The sequence below is a fragment of the Pelodiscus sinensis genome, chromosome 1 (assembly GCF_052426305.1).
Source record: "Pelodiscus sinensis isolate ZL-2025 chromosome 1, ASM5242630v1, whole genome shotgun sequence".
Lineage (NCBI taxonomy): Eukaryota > Metazoa > Chordata > Testudines > Trionychidae > Pelodiscus > Pelodiscus sinensis.
Window position 1 is genome coordinate 193,281,903 of NC_143052.1, and position 25,191 is coordinate 193,307,093.

Genomic DNA, 25,191 nt, shown 5'->3' on the forward strand with positions numbered 1-25,191 from the left:
TGAGAACCGGCTGTCCAGGGGGTGTCCCTTTAAGCACAGGCCTCAGATAGCCTCAGGCAGCAGCCCCACACAGTAAGTCCTGACCTGGTGCCCTGCTGGACCGGTTTCCTGCTGGCCTTAAATGTGATTCAGCATCCACTCAGCATGGATGCGCTATTTCAAAATAGTAAAACGCTATTTTGTAATGCATTTTGTGTGTAGACACGTTATTTTGAAATAACTTATTTCAAATTAACTATTTCAAAATAAGATATTTCAAAATAATGCTGCAGTGTAGACATACCCCTTTACTTCGGTGTAAACACAATAAATCTCAACAAATCCACGGGGAGGTAACTCTGGATTTACTGATCATTGCAATAAACGCTCACACAGGAATAATCTGAGAGTTCAATGCGAGGCAATGTCAATGAGCAATCCTTAGTTATATCATCATCAACTTAACATCTCAGGTCACATTTATATGCAATTTGTTTCTGGATCCACATCATAGATGTTTACCAAATTCTTTTCACAGTACTTGTTAATAATTAATAAAGGAACATACTCATTGGTTGTGGAAGCTAACCTTATCTTATCACAAATATGTTGTCCCTGCAAAGTACAGCTATGACAAACTGAACAGAAACTACACAGGAACCATTTTTTTAAGATCATCCAGCAGAACTGTAAAGAGAAATTAACACTTTGGAGAGTCATTCAGTGTGTGCGTGTGTGTGCGCGTGCAGGAGGCATTATTTGTATCCAGATGCCACAGATGGTAGATTTTTGTTCATTTGAGACTATCTGAGAATTTATCCAAGACTTTTAAAAGATAAACTTCACAGCAAAGGTAAGAAAACATCTTCTGTGTTTATTAGTTTCAAATGGAATACAGATTTTATAATGGATTTTATACATAAATGAAATAATGTAACCAGAATCAATCAAAACTGGAGCTAGATAGTTTTAAAAATCTTTCCTGGGGTTAGAAATGGTATTTGAGAAACACATTGTTTTCCAGCTGTGTTCCCAGTTAGCTGTTAAATATTCTGCCATAAGGAACTGGATCTGAAATACATCTTAAAACCCCTCCACTAAGTTCAGGTACATGTGGGAACAATGAGCGTGGTCATACATTGTTCTTGTATTCACTTTTTCGCGTTAATGTAGGCCCTGAGCCTGCAACTACCGCTCCTAAAGATCAACAAGGTGTGTTTGCAGACGTTAGGAATTAATATATTACCGGAAGGCACTCAAGTACTATGGGGATGAGAGCCGCACGACAACCTTTATAGAATAGAACAGAACTGACCAGAAGATACAGAGCCCCACTGACTTCACTAAAGTTCTTGTGACCAAAGGGGTCCTCCAATATAGGCTTCAGTGCAGGATCAGAACCTCAGCATTCATTGTGTAACCTCTCTTTACATGTCTCAGTCTTCATTCATTTGCTAGTATGGCATTTGAGCTAAGCCTTAAATTCCATGTTTATTTTCAATTCACGCTCGTTTATGTGTATCAGTCCTGATTCTCCATTGTTCTGCAGCACCTAGTGTCATTCATCTCAGCTCACTTAATTAGTTTAATTAACATGGGTCCTACAGTTGACAGGTAACTGCTTTTGCTGTTATATATATCTTGGATTCTGTTATTTGCGCTCATACTTTATATATATTTGTTAGTCTGTAAGGACTACTCGATTTTAAAGTTACAGACTAACATGGCATAAAATAAAACACCCCTCTGGGACATTCTGAGTTTTTGTTAGTAATTCAAGATCTTAGGCATATATTTATACCTATATATCTAAGACCTTGAATCGCTAACAAAAACATACTCTAACTTTTAAATTGAAATTAAATAAATTGAAAAGTCTTTTTTGCTTGTTTGGTTATTTCAGTTGTCAGGACCTGATCTCACAGTTCTAGCTATCTTGCAAGAGGTAGCTACAGCACAAATACTTCCAGGGTGGGAGGGAGCCACAGACATTCTGTACATTCCTTTAAGGGCCTTAATTCTAGGAAGTGCTCAAATTCATCTGTGGTAGAAATTTGCCTTTTCCACCTAGCTATAATCACAAAGTCCCTACTGGTAATCAATATAGACCCTTTAAATACAGGCTCTTACTGTAACATAGCAAGGTACTGGATTTGTTCAAGAGAAATAAAATGGTCTCGACAGCCTTTTTTTCCTTGGGTAGTATTGCTTTTCAAAGAAAGGAAAAATAAAACTCCATTGTTATAGGGAATACATAGTGCTACTGCTGTGCTGCTAATTTGTACAGCATCCACAGTAAGGGTCTGCCTGTCACAAAGCAAGGTCTATTTAAAGGCCACAGTACTTTGTTACAGGGAGTAAAGGTTATGGGCACAAAACTGTGTCCTTTGGTCCTCAGCCTCTTCCTGAATACATGAGTTTAATTCCCTAAAGTCAAAAGTGTGTAATGACACACAAGCAAGGCCTCTCCCACACACTCCTTAAATAAATATTAGGGATAAAAGAAAACAAACCACATACAAATAGTACAAAACTGGGATTGCACGGCATCTCTACTTGGAGCTGGGGTATGATTCTCAGCTCAAGTAGACATATTTGTACTAGCTCTCATTGAACTACTGTACTAAACATAATACTGTAGCCATGCTAGCATGAGCAACAGCAAATAGTGGCATGGATTAGCTACCCCATAAGCATAAGGTGTGGATGAATTTATGCTCAGGAGGCTATTATTTTAGTAGATTAAATTGATGAGAGCTAGCATAAGTATATCTTTGAGAGCTGAGTCTGACAGCCTCATCTTTACATGTAGATGTGCCTGGGAAATGTAGTGCTGACATGGTACTCTCATACAGGACAATCCTTACCACCTTAAGTCTGCCCTCTTTGGGTATGTCTACACTACCCCGCTAGTTCGAACTAGCGGGGTAATGTATGCATACCGCACTTGCTAATGAAGCCCGGGATTTGAATTTCCCGGGCTTCATTAGCATAAGTGGGGAGCCGCCATTTTTAAATCCCCGCTGCTTCGAACCCCGTGCAGCGCGGCTACACGGGGCTCGAACTACGTAGTTCGGACTAGGTTCCTATTCCGAACTACCGTTATTCCTCGTGAAACGAGGTGTACCGGTAGTTCGGAATAGGCACCCTAGTCCGAACTACCTAGTTCGAGCCCCGTGTAGCCGCGCTGCACGGGGTTCGAAGCAGCGGGGATTTAAAAATGGCGGCTCCCCGCTTATGCTAATGAAGCCCGGGAAATTCAAATCCCGGGCTTCATTAGCAAGTGCGGTATGCATACATTACCCTCCTAGTTCGAACTAGGAGGGTAGTGTAGACATACCCTTTGTGATTCCAGCAGAGGTTTGCTTTTGGGAATGGAGATATTTGTCTTTCCTGACCTGAGTAAAACACAGAAAAGTAATATTAGGACACAGCTTAATGTACAGACAGCCTCTTTAACTGTGATTGCACAAATGCAGAGGAAGCTCAATGTGTCCTTTTGTCTCTGTCGGTCAACAGCAAGTAGTCTCAGGATCAATGACACTCCACAGAGCACACTAAGGTCAGGCCTACACCACATGGAAGATTGATGCTCCAGAGGTCAATCTTCTGGAATTCAATTTAGAGGGTCTAATATAGACCAGTAAACTGAAAGCTGAGAGTAGCTCCTGCTGGCATCTGGTATTCCTATTGTGAGGAGTAAGGGAAGCCGATGGGAGCATTTGCTCCCGTCGGCCTCCCACTGTGTGGACAGTACGGAAATGCGCTTTAAGATACATCAACTCCAGCTACGTAATTAACATAGCTGGAGTTGCATATCTTAATTTGACCTTCCGCTGTAGTGTAGATCAGGCCTAAAAGCCTAGTTGGATTGTGTGAATAAAAGATCTGAGTAGTGTTATGCTGGGGAAGTAAAGTACTGTGAAATATCCCCACATTCTCTTGGTTGTCTACAGGGGCAGAGATAGGGTTGTGTAGCTATCTTGTGTGGCAAGTGTCACCTTATCTGCACAGATGCATATAATACCAATATTGTACCCCTATCAGGACAGGGAGAAGAAGAAATATAGATGATATTGTAATTTCAGGGAAACAAAAGTGTTAGTATATTAGGGTACGTCTACACAGTAGAGCGTACCTCAAAAGAAACTACACAATTTGTGCTACACAAATTGCGTAGCTGATTTCAAAATAGCTCATTTTGAAATTTGGTGCTGTCTACAGCACTAATTTTGCAATAAATCACTATTCTGGAGTCTTCCTTAATCCTCGTGCAACAAGCTTTACAGGAAGCCAGAATAAGAAGCCCAGTATTTTGAAAGTATTTCATAATAACAGGTGTGCTGTTAAGACATGCAGAATGCTATTTTGGGATAACAGAAGTTATCCCGAAATAGCGCCACTGTGTAGATGTACCCTAACTGACAGGTGATCGGAATTTGTGTGCAGATGGATTGTGCAGTAGTAAGAGTAATATCAGTGCCTTTGACAATCATGTTTTAACAATGATACATTGTAATTTGTTTGGTCAGAAATTCTCTGGAAACATAACCAATATTAATTCATTATGAGTAGGCTAGGAAACACCAGATTTATTTGATAAATGTCAATAAACATTTATTTCACTGTACACACACAAATCAAAGAATAATATTTCATTGGAATTAATCAACATTTACCAACAAGCAAAATAATAACAATGCTGCTTGAGAACTTATGAAAATTTAATGTAAGGCTATTTACTTTGCATATTTTGGCAGCTGATACCTGTACTGACAATCTGTGCTCTTATGATTATAAAGCTTTATAAATGTTGAATATCAATGGCTAGTGTCATTAAATAATTATTGTTTCCCCTTCCTGTTGTGTTATCACCCACAATTTCTTACAATTCTGAAATGTAAATAGAGAAAAATAAATGATAGAAATGAAAGATGCATAAAAATTATTAGCTATCAAAATTACAAAACAACCCCCAAACTCAAATTCTGCCGAGCCTCATCATGAGGGAATAAAATGGGCTTGAACCTAGTGTGGGTTCTAGCAGAGGACACTTAGGGTGAGAAGCCCACAAAGAAGGAGTTGCAGACAACCACTATTCCTACAAAACCCACTATGCTGGGGTCCCAGAGGCAGCCCGAATAGCGTTCAAAGTGTGTGGTGCTGGCTGGAGTGGAAATGTAGTGAAAGCGCCTGGAGCTATGCTGATTAAACACATCCCAGGGATAGCCTCAGGCATGAATCAAACCCCATCCAATTATTTTAGAAGACATTTCTATGAGTGACTATAAAGTACTTTAATCTGACAGAACACTACCAGCAGCATGGCGGACGTGCTCATTTGGTTGCAAACAACTCAGAATTATTCCTCCCAGGTACTCACAATCCATTTTCATTATCTTTAAGGCACCTTTAATCTTCTCCACATATGTGTAGTACAGGTTACATAGAGACAGATGTTTAAATGTTAGAGTGATATAAAACCAGCAGCAACACCTTACTGATTTCCTTAACAATTCATGTTGGGTAGCTTCCTTATAACTATCCAATGACAACTGGATGCCTTTTTGTCCTAGGTTGCAGGAGAAAATGTTCCAATGGATAGCCTCCAGAAATTTATTCTGTTCACTTTTATCCTATTCGCCTCACTAACAGGTAGGACACTGCTTATCTGTGAAATAACTCATAATGGACACCATTTATAAACTAATTTTTAAAGCACTGTAAATATCTATTACAGTCAGTATCAACTGTATGTGTCACAGTAACTGTTAATAGTGCATGACTTCACCAGCTCATCTTAAAAGGGATTGCTTTATGTGTCAAGCCTGACTCCAATATGAAGGTGTTAGAAAGGGTTACAGTAAGGAGTGGGGGGGGGGAGGCGGGGGGCAGGGGAGAGGCATAGAGGAGTCAATGAAGCAGATGCCAGGAAGATCATGGCAAAGGGAAGACAGCAGTTACTTTAAAAGCAAAGTGTTCCCTCTTCATGCCCTCTCCAGAGGTGAGGGAGCTCAGCTCCATGCAGAGTTCCACCTCCTCCTGCCTCTTCGCTGCCTCAGGAAATGGCTCATCAGGCAGCAGATTTTCATTTGGCAGCAGCAGGGAGAGCTATATCTACCTGGGGACTGTTTGAGGCACCAGGCCTTTCCACCTACACGAGAAGCAACACCAGTACCTGATGGAACAAAAAAAATCCCCCAAGCTGAGAATCTCCTAACTACCTCTGCTGCATTTTTTCTACAGCACACTATTGTACACCTACACAGCAACGTTATTTTGGAATAACTGATGTTATTCCAAAATAACATAGCGCGCATTTACATTACAAGCTGTTATTTTGAAATAATGTTGAGCTGGAGGACTTCTTACTCCGACTCATGGTAACCCTCATTTCAGGAGGAATAAGGGAAGTCCAAAGAAGAGTGTTCTTCCTTCGGCTTCCTGCTGTGTAGACAGAACCTAAAGCCGAGTTAAGCTATTTCGACTTAAGCTACACAATGAACGTAACTGAAGTTGCATAGCTTAATTCAACTTTGGCCCTGTTGTGTAGATGTACCCATATGTCTCCTGGCCGGTTTTCCCTAAAGGACTGAGAGGGGAAGCGACAGACCTTGCTACTTCCAACCCTCCCTCCCATTCAGAGGAAATCCTCTCCTTGACAGACTCAAGAAGAACGAAAATGGCCATCAATGGGGATGAGATAAAGCACACAAGGGTTGTTTCCCTAGTAATACATTTACATGCTCACTCCCACTATGTTTGGCACCTACTTGGGGTCATAGACATCTTTCACACACATTTATTCCCTTATCATTCCTATGCCCTGTCTCTCACAGAAGACACTATTGACACATTTCACCTTATCTCACTCTTTATGATGACATAAAGCCACCAGAATTATGAAGCACCTCCTTCCCTCTTCAATCTGTTTTAACCACTGCTTACCTTCCTCACAGGGACTTGCACTTCCACAGCAGGCTAGCCAGTTAGGGGTGTAGGCCCAGGGTGACCAGGTTTACAAAGTGTAAACCAAGGACAGTTACACAGCAGCAACAGTGACCAGTTGATAAAATACAAAAATCAGCTCCATCTCATCTAAACTGAAGCCTTTCCTCTGCCATGAACTTCCTGCCATCTGTTGTCCTGACTCCTCTACTTTGACCCCCTACACACCTCATCCCTCCTACCTCCTGGGCTCCAGGCATTCCTACTCCTTCCTACGGTCTCTGCTCGCTCACTCACTGGGGCAGGTCCAGGTCCAAATCAGGTAGATCTGAAACTTCTCCTCCCTAGTTGTCATCACACAGCTTCCAGCCTGCCCAGCAGAGCTGTGTGTTCTTTTTTCTCTTGTTCACGCCCTTTCTCTTCTTTTAACCCTGCTTTAAGCAGCCACGCCCAATCAGCTGGCCCAAGCTCTTGTTTGCCTCTCCTTTCCTCCCCATCCAATAAATACATTCTGCCACAGTAAAGTAATTAATCCCCCACAAGTCAATTCTGCAAACCACTTAATGCTGCTCTCCTTCCTTAAACCAATTAATTTCTCCCCACTACCTGTCTGCAGGCTCCAGTGCTTCCTTTGGCACCATGTGGCCCATCTCTGCTCCTCTCCTGGGTTTGTAGAAACACTCAGCCCCCAACCAATCCTCCTTCTGCATCTAGTCCTTTTACTTCTATTTCTCCCTTCTCTATTATAAAAGGAGCAGTGGTTCAGAGCCTGCTCTTTTTCCTCTCATCTGGAAAGAGCCACATTTTCTTGTTTCTTAGTTTGGCTATGTCTAGACTGCAGGGTTAGATTGAGTACCGCAAATTGTGCATCTTTTTCTGATTTACTTTCAAAAGAGGCTTTTCTGAAATTTGGCATGTCTACAAGGCAGCAAATTTCAGAAAAAAGCTCTCTTTCGACACATCCCTTATGCCTTGTAGAATGAGGTTTACAGGGATGGCAAAAGAGCGCATCCGCTTTTTTGATTTTTTTTTGAAAAAGCAGGCGCGTTCCTTGGATGCGGCATTATTTTTCCGGGATACCTCCGGGATATCTCCGATCTCACCATTACACAAGAAACAGTTCTAGGAATGCTTCCTCTCTCCACCACCTGTTCTCACTGAGATTGAGTAGGTATTTTGGTGAAGGTGGAACAAATCCCCAGTGCTAACAGTATTGTGAGACTTCTCCCTTCAAACTGGGAAAATCTTAGTGAATCAGGACATCTGGCGACTCTTGCTGAGCCAGTAATTCATAAGGGCCTGTAAAACTGGGCATCATCTTACCAAACTAGTGGTGCTGTTCCAGTGATTTCAGAAAAATATGTTATTTCACATCAGCACAACAAAAGGTGCTTAAGAGGTGCTTAATCAATAACTGCATAGCATCTGGCCTTGAAATCATAAGAACATTAGAATGGCCAGACTGGGTCAGACCAAAGGCCCATCTAGCCCAGTATCCTGTCTTCTGACAGTGGCCAGAGAGACTGAACAAAAACAGGTAATCATCAAGTGATCCCTCTATTGTCATCCATTTTCAGCCTTTGACAAACAGAAGCTAGGGATACTATTCCTATCCATCCTGGAGAATAAATATTTATGGATCTATCCTCCATGAATTCATCTAGTTATTTTTTGAGCCCTGTTAAAGTCCTGGTTTTCATAACATTCCCTTTGGCAAGGAGTTCCACAGGTTGACTGTGTGCTGCATGAATAAAAAATTCAATTTATTTGTTTTAAAACTGCTATCTATTAATTTCATTTGGTGACCTTAGTTCTTATGTAATGGGAATTAGTAAATAACTTTTCCTTATTCACATTCTCAATACCTGTCATGATTTTATAGACTTCTATCATATCCCCCTATAGTCTCCTCTTTTCTAAGCTGAAAAGTCCCAGTCTTTTTAATCTCTCTTCAGATGGCACCTGTTCCAAATCTCTAATCATTTATGTTGCCCTTTTCTGAACCTTTTGCAATGCCAATATATCTTTTTTGAGATGAGGTGACCACATGTGTACGCAATATTCAAGATGTAGGCATAACATGGATTTATATAGAGGCAATAAGTGTCTTATTCTCTATCCCTTTTAAAATTATTCCTAATATCTGTTTGCTCTCATTCCAGAAAGCTAGAGATGTGTATGTAAGTTCAAAGTAGCATAACTTTTGACACTAGCATAGAAAAACTAGAAGTGCTGAGCCAAAGGCCCCCAAGCCTTGAAATCCTAGTTAGTGAGCTCACAAAGGTCCGTGTCTTGGCATCCTCTCAGCAGGTTGTAAGTGTTGAATTAGTGACATCACAGAGACTTGTCTCATGCCAGTCAATCAGCATCTAGTGGTGCTGAATCAGTGAGGCCCCGGAGGTCTCTGCTTTGACATCAGTCCAGAAAACGAGAGTTGCTGAGCAGGGAATAAATTAAGGCAGATTGTGTGTGTGTAGGGGCGTGGGGTGGAGTGTGTGCAGGGGCCGGGAGAGAGAAAGAGTGAGCTCTCACTCATCTGCTATAAAGAGGGAGCATTCTCCTTCTTTTCCATCTCCTATAGGGAGATAAAGGAAGACTCAGCATGTGGGAGAATTTGCAGTGGGAGATAAAAAGAAAAAGGAGGTGGCTGTGTGGGCTTTAAAAATACCATAACAAAGCTAGAAAAATGATTAACAAGGACATGGGAGTAAACATTTTCCTTCCTACCTCTTGCTGTAATGTGTCTTAATTTGTCAATTATCAAGTAGAAGCAGTATAATCTGGGGTGTAGGAAGCTGAAGGAGAAAGAGGCAATTTCTTCCCAGGTACCCAAACACCCATTTGAAAATCAGATTTCTCCCTGCCCACTCTGAGATGAAGAACAGGTGAGGACAGGAAAATGATAGTAAGAAGGGATGGGTTTTGGATAAATGTTGGCTCATGAACTTGTTCACCATTTGTCATTGGCACTGAATAACTGTAAATAAAAAAACCTTTATATCTGAAGGAAACATAATATCTAATACAGTGAGTTAGTGTGACACAGTGGGGAGCAACCATTCATAAAACAATTAGGAATGCCTTTGGAAAAGGTTGGATGGCTGAATCACCAGCTACAGAAATGTGCCCTTAGGCTTAAATGAAATATTCTTCTTATGAACTTTCCCCAGTATTGATCCTTTTCTAAACATTTAGGGTATGTCTACACTAGTTCGTTAGTTTGAGCTAGGTAGGGTAATTAGGGCAACTGGAGTTGCAAATGAAGCCCGGGATTTAAATATCCCAGGCTTCATTTGCATATTCCTGGGCGCCACCATTTTTAAATCCCTCTTAGTCCGAACTCTGTGCCCGCGACTACACGCGGCACGGAATAGGTAGTTCAAATTAGAGATCCTAATTTGAACTACTGTTACTTCTCGTGGAATGAGGAGTAACGGTAGTTCGAATTAGGATCTCTAATTCAAACTACCTACTCGGTGCCGCGTGTAGCCGCGGGCACGGAGTTCGGACTAAGGGGGATTTAAAAATGGCGGCGCCCGGGAACATGCAAATGATATTTAAATCCCGGGCTTCGTTTGCAACTCTGGTTGCCCTAATTACCCTACCTGTCTCAAACTAACGAGCTAGTGTAGACATACCCTTACTGATATGCCGAAGGCAACGTAATGCTTTACTAGCCCACACCTTATCACACAAAAGCAAATGGACACTATGATTTCATGGATCACTGTGCATGGTGTAGAGCAGCAGTTCTCACAGTGGTCCCACAGCCCACCCTGTCCAATGCAGACCTTTCTGCAGACCACCAACCAACCAGCCATGATGACAATATTGGGGTTGAATTAGGGAATGCTAGTCTTGTGGGCAAAACACTCGCCTGAGTCTCAGAAGATATGAACTCAATTTCTAGTTCTTCCATAGACATCCTTTACCTTTGGCATGTCAGTTAACCCATCTGTTGAAAAACAGGGTTAATGCATACTTTTCTACTTAGGTTTGGGGCTCTTCTTGGCAGGGCTGACTATTATTATGTTTCTACCTTTCCTGGCACCATGGGAGCTCATATTTATTCAGGCTTACATGATCTTGTAAGACAAATAATAAAAGTTTAAAAAATAAAGAGAAGAAGCTTCTCTTTGAAACAAGAGGTAAATGACTGACTTTTGGCAGAAGATACTGGAGAAGGTTTTGTTCTGTCTAACTAGTCCTTAGACTCAGGAGGAAGGATGCTGCAAAAGTGGAAGTGGCACGTGGCCGCAACCTCCCTTCCTGAAGGAACAGACCCATATGCCGTCGCTTTGCCCCCAAAGTGTCCAGTGCTACTCAGGGAGATGTGGGTGCGTACATTGAGAGAAGTGTTGATTTAATATATCCCCACAGTAATTTAAAGCTGCCATAGGTGGCTCCCTGTTCAGTTTGCTGGTTTTGTGGATCCCACTTTTAGTCTCTCAATTGTGGCCAGACATAGGGAGCCTTAGTGCCTAATTTAGGGTTGAGGTATCCACTGTGTAAATCCTTTTGTAGGTCTTTCCTGTAATCCAGTGCTGGGCAACCTGTGTGGCCCATCAGGGTTCTATGTGACATATTATTTACCACTGTCTACATGCAGGGCTTCCAGATTCCGTTAGTTTCCATCCACTTCATTTTCTTCCTAGCAGTATTACTAAAGTGACACACACATAAATAAAGGGCACGTGAAGTGAGGTGCATGCCAATTTCACACAACACTGTGAGAGCCATGTGCTCTCTCTGCATCCAGTCAAAGCGCTGCTATGGTTCCGTTGGTACATCTTGCTAATTCTAGGTATGCAAGTGTAGTTAGCAAACCAGGAGACTGTCTTGGTTATGACAATTTTGCGGCCCACTGAGATGAAGGAGGGCCACTCATGAGGCTCACTCACTACCCTGGGTTGCCCATTGCTGCTATAATCTCTGCATTACTTTTCCAGATATTAATCTGAGTATGATATATTTAAATTCTGCTTCACTAGGCTTATGAAAAGTGTTTAGCTACCATTCGTAAATTATTTCCAAGATGGAAGTAGCACAAAGACAAAAACAGCTATAACTGCAAAATATTATGATAGATTTATTATTTAGATACCAGTGGGAGGTAAATTAAGACTGAAGGGATTACTGATTATTTTAGGATCCAAAAGAATACAAAGTTATATCAGTTCTGTGAAATATTTCATATCCAAATGAGTGCACAATGAACATTCAAAAATCATATACATTAGATTACTATTCAACATGCCATTGTTCCAGTGCATATAATTGAGATGCACCTCCACTTTTGTCATTCTGAATGCCGTACAGTGAGTTCTATAATGTACTTTTTGTTGTATAAGCCCCAGCTCTAGATAAGGGTTGAGAAGAAGTTTCTGTTAAATCTTCATGAACCTGCAATTGTACTTAAACTACAGATGCTGTAACCTAGAAATGTGCAGAGTAAAGCAGTGTTGAGTTTGGGTCCATGAGATATTATTCTGGAAAATATGTCTATAAGTTATCTACCAAGATGATTTTCCAGGTGCCCTTTCTAACTTTTAATGATCCCCTCTTCTACTGCTACCATATCAAGGGAGTAAGATCACTAGCTAAGGAATAAATTAATTGTATTACTAAATCCCTGCACACTGTGTTGAAAATCCATTAGGTTTTTAGGTCTGTTATGTAACTTAGGACTTTGGAAAAACCACATGTTTCTGGAGTGAATTCTAAAAATGGTTGTGTATAGTTTGAACCTCATGATAGCTATTAAAGTCAGTTTCAATCAATCAATCATCTAAAGTACAAACAAAGCCTTGAAAATTTAAACCTCCAAACTCAATATATCAAAATTGTAGAGATCCAGGGGACGGAGAGGGAAAAAAAGGGGTAAAGACTTTTCATACTTCAAAGCGTAACTAATAATGCCCTTGTCTATACTAGGGAATTATTTAAAAATAACAAGATGAGCGTCCACACTATCCAGCCCATTATTTCAAAATAAGGGACTGGTTATTTTGAAATAATAATTCCTGCTTTACTTGGGGTCTGTGTACACTACAGAGAAGATCAAAGTTGTCACTGTCTGTCTTCCAGAGTTCAAATTAGCGGGTCTAGGTGAAGACACGCGAATTCGAACTGAGAGAGGCGCTCTGGTCGATACTGGTAGTCTTGCTTCCACAAGGAGTAAGGAGAGTTGAAGGGAGAGTATTCTCCCTTCAACTTCCTGCAGTCTGGACAGTGCCAAAAGTCGAGTTAAGGTACTTCGATTTCAGCTACACAATTAACGTAGCTGAAGTTGTGTATCTTAATTCAACTTTATCCCATATTGTAGACATACCCTTAGGGAATAAGCTTATTTCAAAGTAGTTATTTCGAGAGTTATTATTTCAAAATTAGTTATTTTGAAATAATTTCCTAGTGTAGACATGCCCAAGTGGATTAGTGCTGTCGTAAGGTCACAGGAAAAACTCTGACTCAGAATGATTGATGGTACCGAGAATTGTAAAAGATACAGAAGATTTTTCAACTAACTCAGTAGTTCACTTCAGTAATGAGCAGAAATCACGATAATCTAATGGTTGTTGCAGTAAGGAAAGTGTATAGAACTGGTTAGTGGTCTCAGTCTGATTCCTAGTTACTGTAGCCATGCTGTTTTAAATGATGTCATCACCAATTGTAGTCTAGAATCCCTTCTGTCACTCATATGCAGAGATATTTAGGAGATTGCAATGCACTGGAAAAGTACAATGTTTTAAATTGAAACCTGTGAAAGCTGCAAATCTCCATAACAGTCTTCCATGAATATCTTTTATTTCCATGACTACTATTTCTTCCTGGAGGACTGAAAAAAAAAGTCTATTTTTCCCCAAAGGAAATAACAGTTTAAGAATTTGAGGTGTAATCATTAATATAACTTTCCATTCGATAAATATGTTAAAATTAACTGAAATATTGCTCATGGGTATGTTTTAATATATATTTTTATTCCCCCCATTAGTTTTCATAACTGAAAGTTTTCCTTCAACAGAAGCCTTAACTGTGCTCTGTAGTGACTTATGAAAAGAAAAAAAACCCGTGTCTTTAAAAATAAGTTTAATCTAATCTGGGATCACAAAAACTTAAAATGATTCAATTACATGGCTTTTGCTCATTGTCACTTCAGAGCAGAAGTCAACCTGTTTGGGTGCCCCAGTTGTGTGTTTCCATATGATAACTTATTTAAGTTCCTTTTAAATTTAACTGTATTTGTATAGTGACTGGATTTATTGGTTTGGGGATAATACAATATCCTTGCAATGTATTTGACCTTAATACTACTGATATGAAGTCAACCTTCCTCATCCTTAACTCCATTTTAACACAGATTTTTAAACTTAGGAATTATTAATGATAACGGGAGGTTTTAAGCTTTCTCCAAAAGAAGAATCTGGTATCACTCATTGTTAGAGATATCTTGCCACGTTAGATGATTTAGTGGTCTTTTCTGATATGTTCTTCAGATGTCAAATATACAAAGTATTTATGTGAAAAGTCCTATCAGGGCCAATTATTTTTATTTTGTAGTCTTGCTGAGTTGAAGAAGTGGGTTGTACCCATGAAAGCTCATGATACCATCTACATGTTTTGTTAGTCTCTAAAGTGCCGCCAGACTATTTGTTGGTTTTTAAGTTTTCCCAGTTACAGACTAACTCAGCGACCCCCTGAAGCTTTTGTTTATTCAAGGTAAGCCAAAGGCACCTCATTGACTTTGGGACTTTTATATTTACAATTCTTGTATATTTCTTTCCAGATTTTGGCTTTGATTGTTCTATTGTAAATGGCCCTGCTAATGCAACAGTCCTAGTTGGTTCAGAGGCTCGGTTTAACTGTACTGTGTTCAAAGGATGGCGAATAATAATTTGGACTTTAAACACAAATCCTGTTTTATCAGCAAGTAATGTTGGCGGAGCTATTATAACAATAGATCGCTTCACTCAACAAAATTATACCAGTGGTGATGAATTTACTTCAGAGCTGATCATCCACAATGTCCAACAGAATGATTCTGGAAAAATAGAATGCAGCATCCAAACGACTGATCCCAACAGCTATGCTTTTCTTTCTGTGCAAGGTGTGTATGCATTCTCATTGTTGTCACATGATTTTTATTAAATTGTACTGAAAAGAAATCCTTTGGCACATGGCCAAAATGATCACTTTGCATTTGTACCAACTTCGTGTAATACCCCACACCTGCTATATTTCTCATCTTGAAAGCTGGATTAGTAATTTCACATGCAGATTGGCATTCCAAGGTATAATGAAGCTGCTGCTACAAAAGACTTCAGTTATATTCACTTTTCTTGTAACAACTCTTATTCTTTTTGGTCTGTGTGCTGGAAGCCAGTATCAGTACTGTCAGACATCAGTTGAAAATAATCTCCTTTGGTCACATTCTTCATGGATTTTTTTCCTTTGGCGTTGCACATAAAACTTCTTCTGTATTTTATGTAAAAAGCCTTCCTACTGTCTGACCTAGGAATTGTCAGCCTCCACCCAGCTTCTTTGTGTTGGGTTTAACGTAGTGCAAACATTTAGTCTCTGAGTACGGAGGCGATACCTTGGAATGACTGCTGCTATACACTACAGCTACATCAGACATTCTCTCTGTTGACTTCTTCTAGTATCATTATTGTGAGAAAGTACATGCATCCCATAAAGTGGAATTTCCCTCCATCTACTATTTATTGGTCCAAAAAAGATGCCTGATACTAAGAGCCATCACCTTTCTATAAACATCCCTTGATAAATTCTGATGATACATGGTAGTTCAGCTGGTGCAGGAGATATTTCAGTGTGATCAAACAGTGTCACTCCAAAGCTTTCACTGAACAGATAGTGGAAAACTAAGTCTCGTTGTAAACCCAAACTGGACTACAGCATGGCCAGGAAGTTGCAATGACTCCACATTTATCTCATGTAAACAACACTCCTATGTTTTAGGTTTTCTATTTTATTTTATTTTAATTATTTTTTTTTACTGGCAAGTTTCAAAAAATGATTGATTTTTGGTAGAAAGAGATGATTTAAAATCCCCAAATAACACACCGTTGCAGTTTAATATTCTGAAGGGTTTAATATTCTGAAGGAAGAAATCAACTTTTTTCCCCACAGTTAATGGATCTTTGTTCATTAAAAATCACAACTTGACAGTAAGAAAGAATGAAACAGTTGACATTGTTTGTGAAGCCTTAGGATGGGCTCCAGCTCCAAACATGACCTGGATGATAAATAATTCTTCTGTAGATAAGTCCAGGTATGTTACTAACCACAGTCAAGGATCTAATGATCTTCACAATGAAGTGAGCACTTTAACTTTGACTCCAATGGCCAATGAGACGCTGACTTGTTTAGCTGACATAGAGGCACTTCCTGAGCCCCAGAATGCAACTGTGACTCTTATTGTGCAAGACTTCCTTGCAGGTAAGTGAACATTCTTTATACTCTGACTTTTTGTTTTATTTTGAAAATCTTTTATTCCAGCTTAAGGAATATGACACCTGCAAATGTAACAGAATCAAAATGGAGTAAACAGAAGAAACTACAATGGGATATTCTTGTAGGGTTAAATTCAGAAAATTCTCTTTATTTGGAGCAGCATGAGAGAAACAAAACTGTCCCACATGCTTGTTCAGGGGTTCATTGCATACAAAATTGGATTTTCTGCCTTTTATAAGATCTCACTCTATGAATTTAGGCATTGACAAAATGTACTCAGGCTGTAAAATAACAATAGATTTCGGTCTGTCAGTCACATTAACATCTTATGTTAATGCTATGTCTTGTTTGCTCAGGGCTAAATTCTAAAGTGAAATCCTGGCTCTATTGAATGTAGTGAAAATTTGGCCACTCACTTCACCAGAGTTAGGATTTCACCCACTACACACAACCTAAAGAAAACAAGTGTGCACCATAGACTGTGCTCCTCATAAAGTTATACCACAGGCATGGAGCTGTTCTGTCATTGCTGTTATAGCACTGTGGGATCACATGCACTTTCTGAAGCCTTACCCCAACTCAGGAGTTGTCATGCTTCATCAAACAGCTCTTTGACATAGTTCTCCAACCTCAGAGTGTTATGTGATATGGGATCCATATCGTGTTCTTCCCTGAAATGAAGGCCCACTTTGTCATGTGTCATGCCCCAGATAGTAGCCAGCACCCTCAGTTGTTGGGCTGACCAACAACCTGTGGCAATTAACTGCACACTTAAATGTGAGACGGATGCCAGGGGAATCACTAGCCAGCTAAGTAAGCTAAGCTTCCACCTATTGTTGCCACCTGACTGGCTCAAAACAAGCAGCACTAGGGGCCAGTATCTGGCCCATAAGTGTATATTGACAAACCTCTTTTGGCATAGTGATGGATAGTTTTCTTTTTCAAGTGCTAGCAGAGTAAGAGAAAAAGTTCCTCAACTGGGGCTAAGCAGTGCTTGATGCAACCAAGGGAGGAGGCATGCAAATGTCCTTTTTGTCCCTTCAGTCTTGGGAATTGTCTGTCCACATGTCCCCAGTGTTGTAAAACAAGCAGAGGAATTTCAGGGCTATTGAAATGTACACTATGGTCATAGTCTGTAGCGACTGTAAGAAAAGATGAGATTACTGCCACACAGGGACTTACTGTCAACAGAACATGGCAGTAGTGTAGACGCAGGCATAGTTTTGTTGACAAAAGTCTACGTTTGTCAACAAAACCCTGTAGTCTCTAGACACACCCTGAGGTTTATGCTGAGCCTCTTAGGCTACACTGAAAGGTAAAGGCATGATTCCTTACTTGGGTACACATACTCACGCCAGTGAGTATAAATAGCAGCAGCAGCGTACTTGTGTTGAGTACAAAGGTGCCCACTTTTGTTGACAAAACCCTGTAGTCTAGACACACCCTCTGAGTGCTATGTGATATATGGCCCATTCCATGATCTGAAATGGGTGGCCCTGACATGATGAATCAAAGGCATTCAGATACTAAATTACAGTGATGGGTGTGGTATAAAAACCTAGATAAATAGATAGCTGACTGGGCCTTTTACTTTAAGTGTGAGCCATTATTACCAAGTTTCTCACGAGTATCTATTTTGAAATGCAATTAAAAAAGGTCATTTTACTGGTTTTAATAAGATTTCCTCTAATTTAAATTTCTTCTAATTACTGACTAAGCAAAAGAGATCTGTCCTGAGGTCTTAATAAAATGATTAAACTCTCCTGCCTACTCATTTCTAGCACTACTGAAGCATCCACCCACAGTTTCCATAGTTACGTGTTGTAAATCAGAAGAGGAGAAAAACTGATGTCACAGAGCACAATTAGCACATAATTAGTGATCATATAGGGTCATCATGCTTTCCTCTTTGGGAAAATGATTGTGCAGCAGCAAACAGTCAAGATTTTCCTGAATAGGAAAATATAAATCCTATATGTGATTAACACGAAATAAAGACATGACACAATAAGAAAAATATTCTAATACATACCACACTTGAAATTTCTGAGCTTCTGTGCCATTTCATAAGCAGGTAGTGGTCTTATTGCTAGCCATCTAGTTATTCTGTAGGTCATAAAATCTGAATAGGAAATAGGGGTCGGGAAGGAATTTTCCTCCAGGGTAGATTGGCAGAGACCCTGGAGGTTTTTCGCCTTCCTCTGTAGCATGGGGCACAGATTACAGCTGGAGGATTTGAAGGCTTCAATATCTGAGACATAGGTGAGAGGATTATTCTAAGAGGGGTGGGTGAGATTCTGTGGCCTGCACTGTGCAGGGGGTCAGACTAGATGATCATAATGGTCCCTTCTGACCTTAAAGTCTATGAGTCTATGAGTCTAGGGGACTTTGGACCAAACTCTTTTCTGATATAAGCAGACTTCAATAAAGAACTGTCACTTTATGATAGTGCTATCCTGTAGACTCCCCAGGTAACTAATTGGAAGTGGGCTAGGCTAGCCAGACATAGAGTATGTCTCGCAGAAGCTGTGAGGTCTAATTTGCAGTGCAGGTAGATGAACACATGCTAGTTTTGTGCTAGCTAGCATCTAAACGTAGCAATGTGGGCTAGGCAGCATGGGCATTGATTTGGGCTAACTATGTATCAATGGGGACAGGCAGGATTGTACTGGAGTAGTTAGTCCAAGCTGTGCCACCAGGGCTACACTACTCTTTTTAGTGCACTAGCTTAGCAGAGCTAGTGCATCATTGTCTATCCCACATTGGGATTTATACCTCCCAAATGATTGGTAGACATACCCATAGAGGCAGACTTCTCCCAGCCAGACACTGCATGCTAACTCATCTGTTGATCTAACTGCTTTTCACTGAACCCAAAGACTCCCTGCTTCCTCAAGAATACTAGTCAGTCTGTGCTCATCTATTTTATCAAAATAAAATCAGTTTTGCTTTGCACACAACATTCTCATCTGCCCCCACTAGATTACACAGAAGATCCCTCACATAGATTCGAATTATACACAGTAGGAAGTACCTTGACATTACTAATTCCCTTTCAATCCTGAAACATGGCTTTGATCCACTGCAGTGTAAATTCTACACAAACCTCATCTTGAAAGAGGTTGGAGATGAAGAAGAAATAAAGGAAGATGACTCCTTAAGTGATGTACTTTGTTAGGTCCATCGCAATAGCTGAAATTACCCTGGCACGTTGCTTAGCATACTTGTGTAATCCTTCTGAATAAGGAAAAAATATTTATTTGCTCCCATATTATAAGAACTAGGGGTTACCAAATGACATTAATAGGTAGCAGGTTTCAAAGAAAAGGAAGTTTTTCTTCACGCAGCGCACAGTCAACTTGTGCAACTCCTTGCCAGAGGATGTTGTGAAGACCAGGCATTTAACAGGGTTCAAAAAAAGAACTAGATAAATTCATGGAGGTTAGGTCCATTAATGGCTATTGGCCAGATTGGGTAGGAATGGTATCCCTAGCCTGTTTGTCAGAGGTTGGAAATGGACGATAGGAGAGGAATCACATGGTGATTACCTGTTCTGTTCACTTCCTCTGGGACATCTGGCTTTGGCCACTGTGGGAAGACAATATACTGAGCTAGATAGACCTTTGGTCTGACTAAGTATGGTCTTATATTCTTATGAGCAGCCATCTTATTATAGTAAATGAATAGCCCATGAAAGCTGAAAGGTTGGTTCAATAAAAATCAGAAGAACAAATGAAGTTGCTTTAAAAAACATTCTAAAATCTTGGCATCCCAGTTCCTGTATTTATCAAGAAATATGAAACTGATGAGAGTATAGTGTTTGCCAAAGGAAAACATTACTGCTGACAAACAGAAATCTCTAGGCTATCACATATGGAGATTTGTTTTTAGGACTCATTAAAACATTGACTAACACACCTCTCTATTCATCTCTGAACTGCTTGTATATAACTTTGAAATGACTTAACACTACAGATTATTTTCTGCATGTATTTTACCATAAATCTGTATTGAAGTTAACTGCAAAAGGTCTTACAAGAAGCTAAATATAAAAACAAGAGCCTGAAATAAGTGTATTCAGAATAACTGATATTTGGTAGCAATAGCTTATTAAAATATAATTAAACATGCCAGCAAGATAAACATTTATTTCATATTTTAATGACCTTAAAATTCCCATAGCATTTTGTACGGCACAAAATAAAATAAAAGGCAGATTTATGCTGTAGATTAATTTCTTCCATGAAAAAAAAATCACAAAGTACGTCACAATTGATGAATACATATTATCTACCAGGCTGCAGATTATGAAATCCCTTAGTTATGGTGAGGCAGAACAAAATCTTATATAAAAGCCAATCTTAGGAAGCATGACCTAGGATAGAGACATGGAAAATTAAGGGCTTGATTCTGCTTCCCTTAGTGTCAAATGGGAATTTGCCACTTATTTCATAGCAGCATCTGGATGCTCAGTTTTCTCAAAGAGTGCATTAAGAGGCCTAGTCCAAGGGCGGGCAATAAAATGGTGGGGTTCACCAAGGTTAGCCCTTGGTAGGCTGCTGCTGTGATATTTACCTATACCCCTGCAGGTACCAGTGATCACAACTCTCATTGGCTGGGAACAGTGATCCGTAGCCAACAGGAGTTGTGTTCCCCCGTACCTGCAGAGGTGTAGGTAAATATAGCATCAGTGACCCATCAGGGGCTAACCCTGGCGGCTTGGATCCAGCCCACAGGCCGGTACTTGCCCACTCCTGCCCAAGACTCTTAAAAACAGACAGGATTCAGGTAGGTGAACAGAGAAGAAAGGTATTCCCGTGGTTGAGCACAGAATGGAAGAAAGATGGGTCGCTCCAAAAAAATCTAGTGTTCGAGGTTTGCAGGGACTGCTGGAAACAGAAACGCATTGAGGGGAAATTAGGTGTGTTGTATATGGCAGGACAGGTAGGATGGAGGATCAAGAACCAATAAAGGATATTTAAAATTGAGGCTGACATTTGCCTTTGCATTCATACACATTATTTCCATTGCTCTCAATGGAAGTAATCTTTATGTGCACAAGGGCAAAATATCTTCTTAGGAGGGATACAATACGTCCTTGAAGTGCTCCAAAGGGGAAAAGATATGTATAAAAGTTGGAAAGCAGGAACATATAGGGTAGTAGATTATAATTAGTTCCAGGAACAGCCCCTCCATGCTGAATGGGCTAATTTGCATAATGAATTTACATGCTGAATGTCCATGAGGATTAGAGAAGAGACTAAACTGAATAATTTCTCAACTATCCAAGCATTGGAGTGTTCAGAATCCAAATTCAAATTTTGTAGCTGGCCTTTTTCCTCTAATGGGCCAATCCAGAACTCCAGAAGAGCATGTGCAAACTTTGGGGAGTCTGAAACCAGTATCTAAATTTTGCCATTCAGACCCATATTTAATTAGGAACAATTAAAGGAACATGGTGCACACAAACCTGTGCAACAGAGGCAGTACTGTCAAAGCCAGGGTGAAAGTAACTTAAATGTCTTACTGGCATGGGTCCTGGGTCCGGGTCCCCAGAAGGCCAGCTTCCCTCAGTGGCCCTTCAGTGCTGCCTGGCCTGTGAAGCCCAGGGATCCAGTGGTGATTTTAAGGGGCGCAGTGTTCCAGTCACTGGCGTTGCAGTTTCATTGGTGGCCAGAATCCCTGGGTCCTTTGAAATCGCTTGGCCCTGGGCCAGCTGACCCTTTTGCCTCTGCCCTCCCTGCCTTCACCATTGGCAGTCCTGCAGGAATGGTCTTTAAAGTGCTGCCATGGCAACACATCAGTGTCAGTTGTGTATCAGCCTGTACTGGCAGCTACTTTTTTATTGATGCACTATACCAGCCTGTATCCGTCTATGTTCACCTCTGGCCAAGGCTGTACATAATGCATACTTTTGGATTTGAAGTATGTTTTTAATACATGTACCAGGGTTCTATTTTGGACTGCCTTTAGAGCTGGCCTTCAGCAGGTCCCTTATCCTGCCTTCCTAACAGGGGAGCCAGCTCCATGCCCGGGGCAGCCTTCTGTTGGCTGCAATTGGAGAGATCAAAGATTGGTCCGGTTACGTTAAAGAATACCAAAACTTTTGAATGATCCTGATGGACGCGGCCATGTTAGCGTCAGAACAAGTGTCTGTTGTATGTTGTCAAGGCTTTTTCCCCACTCTGGCACGCTGTATGCAGAAGTGGGGGCCCGCAAAAGTACCCCAAAACCTTATCTTTCCAGGCTTTGGTATAAAGCTTCCCCACAAAATCTTAAAAACCTAGATTTTGGGGATAAAAATCCGCTGCCACCACCCAAGTAATGATAAGAAATCCCAGGGAGAGATCATTTGGGAAATCTCAGCCCTACAGTAAAACCAGGACAGAAGAAAATTAATCAATACCAGGTTAATAAAAAAGAAAGAGAAAGAACTTTTATTATCACCACAATACTTCTATTACAAGCATAATGACTAGATGTAAAAGTCACCAATTAATATACTCATGGGGGAACCAGGGCTTAGTTACAAAGGAGAGGAAAACCCATTTTTAAATGCACAGACATCAGATTCCCATTCCCAAACCATAAAACAATAAAACCTAATGGATTTATCTAAACTTTACCCTACTTACAGATAGTGAAGGTGTGAGAGACATGCCTGTCCCCCTCAGTAGCTGGAGAGAAAACTGCCCAGGGACAAGGGAGGGAAAACCCCAAATTCCCTTGTCCCAGTTTGAAATTCCTATTTACATTTCTATTGGCTGACAGCTACCTGGTTAGGAAAGGGACATAGTTAACCCCTTAGTCCCCAGGTTGCTGGCTAACCCTCATGGTCATGACATATGTAGACAACTAGTGAAAGGGGAAAAGGTATCAATGCCAATGTTGATTATTTTGGGGGTGATACAGTGAGCACCGTTTCTTTGTGACAGCCAGAAAAAGGGATACATTGAAGGGATATTTGAAAAAGGGATATTTGAAATCACCCAATTATAGGGGGAAAAAATCAAATCCTAGTTATATGAAAACACCATAGATGTATTATTGTACATCAGTATACACAATTATATGTTTTAGTCCAGTTTGCAGGAACACATTAAATTTAGCAAACTCAAACTCAATAGATGTACTGTTAACATACAAATCCTTTACAGTGGACAGCTGAGATTTTATGAAGTGTTCACAATGAGTCTGAGCTAATTAATAGGTGTTGAAGCCAATGGAAAGACTCCCATTTGCTTTCAGTGGGTTTTAGATTGGGCTCCGAATGTCTATAAAATAAGGGTAAATGGAAAAAAATGAAAAAAATTAGCAGCCTAGGTTTGTCAGAAATAGAACTAGAAAATAAAGAGAATAATTGTAACAAAGATTGTTAGGATCAAGGCATTATGTGTTATTCAGTATCATCCATATAGGGTAAATTCTTTCTGAAAACAAATAAGAAACACAATCCATATAATATTTTAAATAATCAACAAATAATTCAGTAATGCTTTCAGAAAGATGGTTATAGTCTTCAGAGAAAGACAGCCTGCAGCTCTGCTAGTGTAATGCTTCTTCATTTCATTTAATAGAAAATGGCAAGCAAGAGGACAGTACACGCACACGGACTATTATACTTGCAGTCACATTGTCAATTGGTTTTCTTCTTCTGATCATTATTATTTTTATAATAATATACTGCTGCCTAAAAAACAAAGGTAAGTGGGTTTTTGCTAGTAGCTATGCATTTTTTAAATTGTCAATTAGACTTAATCCACTATTTCAGTTAAAGCATAGTGAACAGTTTAGTAAGGAATATTCAGGGCAGAGAGGTGATTCTGATAACCAGTGGCTTGTATTATGGAAGCAATTGCAAGCTGACTTCTTCTGATGTACTTGTTTCCGATGGAATTTGTGGCTTGTTAGTATTTCCATCTATAGTAAGTGGGAAGGGTAAGATTTTCAGAAGTGATTAAATGACTTAGAACACAAATTTCATTGAAAGTCTATGTACATCTACACTGAGGCTATCTCTACACTACAAAGAAAAGTCAGAAAAAGATACTCAAAATGAAATTTGCGTCACTTTTTCTGGGGGTTTTTTTTTTCAAGAGGCTTTTCTGAAATATGGCCCATCTACACAGGGCCAAACTTTGGAAAAACCTCTTCTTCTGGGACATCCCTTTTATAAATACATTAAAAGCAAGAGGAAGACCAAGGATAGGGTAGGCCCACTGGTTAGTGAGGAGGGAGAAGCAGTAACAGGAAACTTGGAAATGGCAGAGATGCTCAATGACTTCTTTGTTTCGGTCTTCACCGAGAAGTCTGGAGGTGTGCCTAACGTAGTGAATACAAGCAAAGAGAGGGTAAGTTTAGAAGATAGGATACACAAAGAACAAGTTAAAAATCACTTAGGAAAGTTAGATGTCAGCAAGTCACCACGTCCTGATGAAATGCATCCCAGGAAACTCAAGGAGCTGAAAGAGGAGGTATCTGAGCCTTTAGCTATGATCTTTGAAAAATCATGGAAGACAGGGGAGATTCCAGAAGACTGGAAAAGGGCAAATATTGTGCCCATCTATAAAAAGGGGAATAAGAACAACCCAGGAAACTACAGACCGGTCAGTTTAACGTCTGTCCCAGGGAAGATAATGGAGCAGGTAATTAAGGAAATCATATGCAAACACTTGGAAGGTAATAAAGTGATAGGGAATAGCCAGCATGGGTTTGTGAAGAACTAATCTGATAGCTTTCTTTGATAGGATAACAAGCCTTGTGGATAAGGGAGAAGCGGTGGATGTCATATAC

At 40.2% G+C, this 25,191-nt stretch overlaps 1 protein-coding gene across 3 annotated transcripts in view; it reads left to right on the top strand.

Moving 5' to 3' along the window:
* The first annotated feature begins 592 nt into the window (after window positions 1–592).
* The window catches only part of IGSF5 (immunoglobulin superfamily member 5), a 49,818-nt gene continuing 25,219 nt past the window's right edge, over window positions 593–25,191 (top strand). Inside the window, exons 1-5 of one of the 3 annotated variants that reach the window (XM_075912088.2) lie at window positions 593–832; window positions 5,556–5,634; window positions 14,711–15,031; window positions 16,075–16,383; window positions 23,976–24,101. In XM_075912088.2, coding sequence (XP_075768203.2) covers window positions 5,577–5,634; window positions 14,711–15,031; window positions 16,075–16,383; window positions 23,976–24,101 — 814 coding nt within the window. In that variant the 5' untranslated portion in view covers window positions 593–832; window positions 5,556–5,576. The remainder of the gene's footprint in view (window positions 833–5,555; window positions 5,635–14,710; window positions 15,032–16,074; window positions 16,384–23,975; window positions 24,102–25,191) is intronic. The other 2 variants (XM_006122366.5, XM_075912084.2) reach the window with 2 other exon arrangements.